The 8,544-nt window shown below is 39.7% G+C and overlaps 1 protein-coding gene across 1 annotated transcript; it reads left to right on the plus strand.

Annotated features, from left to right (window-relative positions):
- Positions 1-2,951: 2,951 nt before the first annotated feature.
- Positions 2,952-7,372, plus strand: LOC100712575 (calcium homeostasis modulator protein 5). The gene is made up of 2 exons (XM_003454865.5): positions 2,952-3,749; positions 4,533-7,372. Exons 1-2 carry the CDS (start codon positions 3,207-3,209, stop codon positions 4,923-4,925), a joined length of 936 nt encoding a protein of 311 aa, XP_003454913.1. The 5' UTR covers positions 2,952-3,206; the 3' UTR covers positions 4,926-7,372.
- Positions 7,373-8,544: the final 1,172 nt, after the last annotated feature.

The raw sequence follows: 8,544 nt of genomic DNA on the forward strand, positions 1-8,544 counted from the left end.
TGTCCCTCACAGTGGTCCGAGGGACGCTCAGGGAGTTTGTGTGTTCGCTCAGACACATGAAAAATTAGAGGGAACATTGGATACGGTGATACTTTTGGTAAACAACCATTTGACTAACATGTGTGTCTCACCTGCTCTTGTTCCATCTCTGTTCCTCTCTCCCTCTTTGTGCTGACAATCATCAAATATACAGTTGAAACCAGATATTTATAAACTCTTCAGATCAAAACACAAACACGTTTTTAATTGTAACATCAAATCAGACTAAATGTTAATTTTTTTTAGGTTGATAAATATAAAAATCATATTGTTAACTTTAAGAGTAAAGAGAGAAATTGTCTATTTCTTAATTGTAAATGGCACCAAATTGTATTCAAAATTGAGCCACACTTATGGAGCTCCACAGTTCTTTTCCTGGTGTTTTGCCTTATATGCATCCACAGGTGTGCCACCAATTTACTCACATGGACTCTACTAACCTATCAGAAGCTTCTTCAGCTCAGAATGGAATCGTCTGGAGTGTTTTTATTAATGAACAATAAACTTAGTGTATATGTACTCCTAAATATGATGAAAGTGATAGACAGCTCTGTCTCTCTTTATTCTGACATTTAACTAATTCAAAAGATATTTCAATATTTATTTATCCAGAACAAAACAAGTTTACTCTAAATTGATGTTGTACAGTAAAAAAAATATTCTTGTGTTTTCCATAAAGTGTATGTAAATATCTGGTTTAAACTGTGAATATACTGCTGTGTATTGAAATTCCTCTTGTTTTGCAGAGAAATATACTGAACAACATACAAAACATATAAAATAACATCTACCAGAGTTTTTTCTTTGAAAGAAGCTCCTTATGTCCATTCTTGTATATCAGTACATTACTGAAACACTATTTAGCCATGGAGGGTAACAACTGAAAATATGAAATAAACACACATGTGAGCTAAGACTCTCTAAAGAAACAGCGTTGTTGTTGTTCGGCTTTTCATTTCGCCATTTGTTGATTCACTCGAAGAGCAAGTAACGTAATATGGGTCAAGTGATCAGTTTATATCAATCTTTCGTGATACACCGTCATATTTATATCATCTGTACAGTACGAATGATTTGCTTTGGTACTTGGTCAAACTTCAGTTCTCCTCTGTCTGCCTGGCTGCGCTTCTCCAACAGCGCACTCGAGGCAGCAGCTGCCCCGCCCCTCGCTCAGTCGCTTAGTGTCTGAGCTCGGATCATACCAATATTAGGGGGGATTTACGCACAGTCGTAAATTCCCACAGTGTGCAATATGTGCTTCGGATATTGTGTGTAGTTTTTGTTTTATACAGTTGTCAGCCAGGCATCTAACTATGAAAAAATTACACTCCAAAAGACCCCGGGCTTCTAAAAAACAACCCGGGCTTAAGCCCAGTAAGCCACCCCCCCGCTCCGCCACTGCCCTGCACCAAACTTTACACTGGTGGCACAATGAAGTCAGACAAGTGGCAGCTCCCTAACCCAGACACGGATTGGATTAGTCTGATTTGTCACTCTACAAAACTTCCACTGCTCTAGAGTTAAGTGACGGCATGCTTTACACCGCTCCGTCCTGTGCATCGCATTATTGGTGATGTGGTTCAGCTCAGCCATGCAAACCTTTTCCATCAAGCGCTCATCAAGCCACATGAGGTTTGGAGGTCTGTAGGGACTGACTGCACACTATGGGTGTCACCATCCACTGAACCCCACTCTGTGATGTTACGTGGCCGAACCTTTGTGGCTGCCTTGCCGAGGTGCTTGATTTTATACATCTGTGTATAAAAGTGATTAGAACACCTGAATTCACTGATTTGGATGGGTGACCAATATAATGTATATAATATATGTGAATGCTGAAAGGTTTTGCTCACACTGGGTGCTGCCTGCAATCTCAAAATAGGGTGGATCTGAAGGTTCTGTTATTTCAGTTGCCCAAAAAATGAATGAAAAGCTAAATATTTTAAAAACTACAGTCAGGGAAATAATTATGTGAACTCTGCTGATTTTGTGAGTTTGCACACGAACAAAGAAACGATCAGCCTGTAACTTCAGTGGTAGATTTATTTGAACAGTGGAAGATGGAACAATAAGCAAAAAAATCCAGAAAATAAGTTATAAATTAATTCACATTTTCATGAATTATATCTTTTAAAACAAGCAAAATAGAATAGAATGAGACGGCACTTTATAGCTTGACTAAAACAGATCAGTGATATAAATTAAACCTGATGAAAAACCTGCACTGGACTAATGTTTGTATGCAGAATGCCTACAGTCTGCCAACAGATCACCCCACCACCTGATACCACATTTCCTGTCCACACAGACAGATCATGCCTTGGTTTACTTGATGGGTTTCATGTTTAATTTACATCACTGACAAAGATGTAGGCATTCTGCATACAAACATCAGTCCAGTGCAAGTTTTTCATTTGACACTTAGTTAACACTCATTTTCTAAACAAAAATGCGAGCTGTAGGAATTGTTGATGTGTTTTATACATGAACAGATTTCTCAGTGTGCAGCATTAATGCACTGCAAGCTTCAGTCCTGTGGGACAGGAACAGAAAAACCACATAGATGTTTGCAATTCCCCCGCACGCTTAAGTGCTGACTGTCTCTCTACTACAGACGCCGCTGGTGTGTGCTCTAATAATGTGCTCTTGTGTTGCTGTTGTGTACCGTGTGTCTTCCCACTTTGCATGTTCTGTCATGTTTTTGCTCCTCAGATAGTTTCAGGTTACAGTCTGGATTGCATAATAGTTAAAAGACAACCAGAGTAACTGAACTAACAGGATTTTTCTAAAAGACTGACTCAACTATGCTGGTGCTAGGGTGGGGTGGGGTGGGGGAGGGGGAGGGGGTGGGGGTGGGCAGTAAAGATGGATGGTAAAAGAAAAGAAAGCAGAGTTTAACTTTTTCACCTTTCTTTTTAGTATCGACTCTTCTCTGGAGATGGAATCGATATGGTAATAAAAGAGGAAGTGGGAGAGAGGAAGTGCAGCCTCACTGAAGGAGGGGCCTGCAGAGAAGATAGAACGCCAAAGGGAGGGGCACATACGGGCTTGGCAGATGAGTTTGGTCTGGCTGTGGAAAACAGCACAAAGGAACTGACTCCACACTCACACTTGGCTCTTTCACTTGCAGCTCTCTGCTGTTTCACTCGGATTTATTGGCCGACATCATGGATAACTTCCAGGGTATCTTGCGTTTCCTCATGAACCAGAAAACCACAATTGGCTACAGTTTCATGGCTCTGCTGACTATAGGCGGGGAACGAATTTTCTCCATGGTCTCCTTTCAGTGTCCCTGCAACCACGACCAGAACTTTGCTTATGGCGTGACATTTCTGCTGGGACCAGCTGCAGTGCTGCTGATCTTTGGTATTTTCTCCAGTACCCGCTTTTGGAGGCTCTACACTGGGTGCTGCCTCAATCCCATGAAGCTTTGCCCCCGTGGGAACTGTTTCGGCTGCCTCAGGGTGTTCATGAGTATTTTCACCGGGGCCTGTGTGGCTCCTCTGATGTGGCTCTGTGTGGCTCTGCTCAATGGAACCTTTTATGAGTGTGCTGTTAGTGGTCTTGATGATAATCTGGTGGTCGATCTCTTCTGCAAAAACAAGACACTGAAGTGTCGTGAGGAGCTGGCCCGGGTGCCCTGCGACCGCTCTAAACTGTCTAGCGAGGAGCGCATGGAGCTGCTGCTGATGTTCAGGGCTCAGTCTCAGGTAAGATTTCATAGTGATGTCGGGAGGGGGATCATCCTAAGATCCAACATTACAGACTTGAAATATGGGGTTCGATTGATTAGTATTTTGCTGTTTGCTTGTTATGGTTATTATGAATGTAGTGGGGTTTCTAATTTAGTTTAAACAGCAGGCCATCATTGAAAACTGTCAAGTAATGGCACAAAGACTGATCATTTGTGTTAGACCATTATGTTAACAATGAACAACTCAGGTAACTCAGGTGTAGGCAACTCCAGGCCTCAGGTTTTAGATCTCACCTTGGGTCAGCACACCTGAATCACATGATTATTTCATTAGCAGGCCTCTGGAGAACTAGCTGCCAGAAACTTTTAGTAATTCAATATTGGTCATTTATGGAAGTGCAGTCCTGAATTGCTGCACTGGCTCTTCACGTTGCATGTCTAAATAATGAAATCAAGTTCATAAATTTTACTTCCAGCTTTTTCATATTTGCATGCTCTGACTGCCAAATGCTTCAGGCTGTTCTCTTTGTGTTTAAAGGAAGTACGAAGAACATAACTCTCTGAATACTGCATCACTGCCAAAAACAAACAAAAAATTGGGGCGTTCTTAGAAATCTGTAAAAGAAACTAAATTACTCTAGTAATTGAGGTTTGTGCTTCCAGGTATCTCAGTGTGATGTATTCAATTGTTAGTCTGACGGTGTCTGTTGTCCCCCAACTGTCCTTTCCACCTTATAAATTCTCTGCTGTCCACTCCCTAAAGACAGTCTGAAATTGACAGCATCATTTGTGTCTGCAGATTCTGGGCTGGTGCATTATCATTATTGGTGCTTTTGTAGGCCTTCTGGGTACCTGCTACAAAAACTGTCGCTCCCAAGTCAGCTACCTGCAGCTTAAATTTTGGAAAAGCTACGTAGACAAAGAAAAGGAGCGGTTTGATGCCCTTGCTTTAGAGTATGCCACCAAACTGGCTGAGAGAAACCTGCAGAGTTTCTTTGAGAACAAGGCACCCGATCCATTCCCGTTTCCCAACCACAAAGCCTGGGAAGAGATCTCTGCATACTACACGTTTTCCAGGAGCGAGCAGTATTACAGCACCCTGCAGAGGTATGTGGAGAAAGCAGAAAACATGAACCTTCCACCAGAAAAGAGACCCGTCATGGACGTGGAGGATGGAATAGAGATGAACTAAACGGGATTTTATCTGGAAAAAAGTCATTCAGATATTCAGGGAAGTGATAAATAACCAACACACTGCATCGTGATTGTTGCTATTCAGCACTGATTTTACTGAATGTGCAAGTGTGACTCAGGAAAAAGCCTCCACAGCTGCCTCTTTATGACAATGCTGCCCCCAGTGGTCTAACCAAAGACTAGTATGAGCACATGAAGAGCATAACCACTTTAAAACCAAACAAACCCACTGATGCTGCCTACCTCTTTTACACTTCATGCTTTTGAGACCTTTTATGAATAATACTGCTGGGTAAAATGTCTTACTTTACATTTTCACTTGATTTAAACACAAAAAACAGCCGTGTGCCATTTGAACACTAACAGTAACAGCTGTAAATATAGTGTATTGTTATAACAGAGGGTGATCTGTAAGAGTGAGAGGAAAAGAAGAGGGCCAGAGGAGGTTTTTGGGGAAGGGTTCCTGTTATAGAAGAGGGTGCAGGCTGTAGGCAGACCAACCCTAACAAGAGCTGCTGAACGAAGAATTGCACTAAACTGCAACAACAGCCCTCTGAAGACACTTGCACTGCAAAGATCCTAGTCTGCGGTGTCCCCAGCTTCAGTGTTGCTCTCCCAGACCACAGCAGTGCTCTGTGCTCCACAGACAATCTCCATCATGGATCTCAGCTTCCCCAGGAAATAGATCCTGCTCATGCCTCTGTTGGTCTCATAGTTCAGCTTGTTGTCAGTGTGGATGCACAGGTACGTGTTCTCTGCCAGCACATCAACATCCATGATAGACGTGGACCTTTCACCGTCATCCACGAGCGCTCTGTAAGCCTCCTCCTTCTCCTCGGTGACACACTTTTTGTTTTATTCAGTTTATGTTGATCATGTAACCAATAACCCAACAAATTTCCCACGTGTGGGACAAGTAAAGGTTTACCTTATCTTATCAATATACAGAAGCTCTTGTATGAAAAATGAGAAAAAAATAAAATAAAACAATAAACTACAAAATAAAAAACTGTACAAAATAAAGCAAAATAACATATGCACCTTTTCTGATTGAGTTTACATACCCAAACATGAGTGGGAAAAAGTGCATGCTTATTTAATCATCACTAATTATTTATCCAGCTTCCATGTTGTTATAAACTTAAGTAATAACAACAAACATTCTCCTGATTGCACAGAATATAGTTCGCACATTAGCTTGTTCCTACAAGTCATTCACAAAACAGATGTTGATGAAAAATTCTGAATATACATAGAAACTAAATAAACGAGACATTTACTGAAATTCAGCATCTTTATGTCACATGAAGACTCTATTTTAAACTGCTTCAGCTGTTCCACAGTTTCACTCCAAGCACTGAAACACAAACATTTTTCCAAATAGAAACATTTAACATGCAGATGCATAAAAAAGAAAACTTAATTTATAACTTTGTACTTTCAGACAGAAAAAATACTTATACTTATTTTTCGTTCTGAATTACATTTGTGCTGTCTGGAATTTCACTAAATCTGCACATTTCACAATTTCAGGCTGGAAAAAGAGTAAATCTGAGGGAATCTGTATAACCTGCATTGTAATGATTATAAATTTTGTCTTTCACAAAATTGTCCTTTACAGATTGATCACGCTTGTCTTTTTAGCATTGGCCTTTCTGAAGAGCGTCCTTTACCTTTGCTCAGGTGTTAAAAGAGTCCTCATTGGCCTCTGTTACTCTGTTACATTCTCAAAAGAAATAATGTACTAGACTTGACACCACCAAGAGCCTGGAAGATCATACAAACAACTAAAGTGTCAACACGTTCTCATCCCAAGGCGCAACATGCCAACAATTCTGTTGGATTCAACTGAGAACCCGAGCGTCTCATAAGGACGCCAAAGGTTACCTTTTGCGTTACAGTGAGACGCCTCGGGCTGTGACAAATGGTCAGTATGTTACGCGTTTGGAATGAGAATGCTCTGGAATGGTACTCATGGCCATTGATCAGTAGTCGTTGATCATCACTACACACAACCATGAATAACAGAACAAAGCTCAGCGGTAAACTGATTCAAAGAGGGAGATGTTGCAACTGTTTGAACACTGCCTCTCTCTTCCCACTCCCACACCCACCCACACATGGAGGCATTCCCCTGCCCCCGTCCATCTGTGCCTCACATCCACATCCTACACATCCACATTACTCACACTCTCATAACACATACAGGTAAAGGTGATAACTTGCTCTAGAACTGTTTTTGTGAACACTATCCTTAGTGTTTTATTCTTTTAAAGATTTGATGTTACACGTATATATGAGAGATTGCCATAAAACTTTTTATTAGTATGTTATGCTTTGAAAATCTGTTTTTCTTACAGTGTGTAATTTTTTTAAATAAAAACTTTGTTCATTGTGTTTGTGCCTGATCATGTATCGTTGATAAATAAAATATTTAATCTGGTATTTGTGTACTTTGTGGATAATGATTAAAAAATAGTCACATGACACTGATGAGCAGAGGAGACCTGACCTGAGTCTGCATGTAAAACAGGAAATTCCACAGCAGTGGCACTCCTCTGTCACAGCAGCATTTATTCTTTGTTGTGTTACTGATCCAATGAAACAAGAAGAGCTCATGTTACAGCACATTTCTGCCATCCTGTGATCTCATTTGGTATATTCTCCTAATAACTCAGAGTTATTTAATACCTAACAAAGTTTATTTTAGATCATGTTTTTAAATCAGGTTGTGATCTTAGAAACACCTTCATAGCACGAATTTTAGAGTCATGTGTAAATATTGTAAAGTCCTGTAAAATCGAATTAGTTCCCAGAACTCAAAAAACTAAGTAAAGCTTTCCTAAGATGCCTGTTAGGACAACTTATTCATTGCAGGTATGCAGACCTAAGAATAACTTGATGTTTCAGACTGTGCAGTACTAATGGTTTACCCACTGACAAACATTAAAGTTCTACTAAATCAAAAAACTTGTGGTAAAAATTTGTGGTAACTTACTTTTTAAAAATCACATTATGCTTTATCATCCTTGACATTTCTAGTACAACACTTATAACTAACAATAATAATAATGATAATAATAATAATAATAATAATAACAATAATAATAATAATAATAATAATAATAATAATAATAACACTGAATGCATGATGTGTATGATTCTTACTTTAACAACACTTTTTGTAATGATGTTAAAATCAGCCCAACTTTTATTTTCAAACACAACAAAGTATAACTGCCAACATACTGGACACTGTTCTGCTGAACAACAAACAATTATATTGCCATCACTGTTATAATCTTACAATGAAACAAAGTCTCAGATTAAATTATTCTGAAAATAAGTTTCGGTTTACCGCAACTTTGTTTTGTACTTACATTACTTATATAATCAAAATAAAATATTTATTGTTCTGTCACAAGTGCAGCCTCTAATTTAAACAACACATTTGTTTTCCATTCCAACACAGCAGCTGGAATGTTGTATTATTTTAAGGATGCTTGTTTCCAGTCCAGGCATTACTGCCTGAATGACTGTCATGGATCGAGGTGATCCAAATGTAGGTGCAGAAGAAAGTCTTTAACTTCCCTTAAGTACAGTGGCAGTGGATGTGG

This window comes from Oreochromis niloticus, linkage group LG11 (genome assembly GCF_001858045.2).
Source record: "Oreochromis niloticus isolate F11D_XX linkage group LG11, O_niloticus_UMD_NMBU, whole genome shotgun sequence".
Lineage (NCBI taxonomy): Eukaryota > Metazoa > Chordata > Actinopteri > Cichliformes > Cichlidae > Oreochromis > Oreochromis niloticus.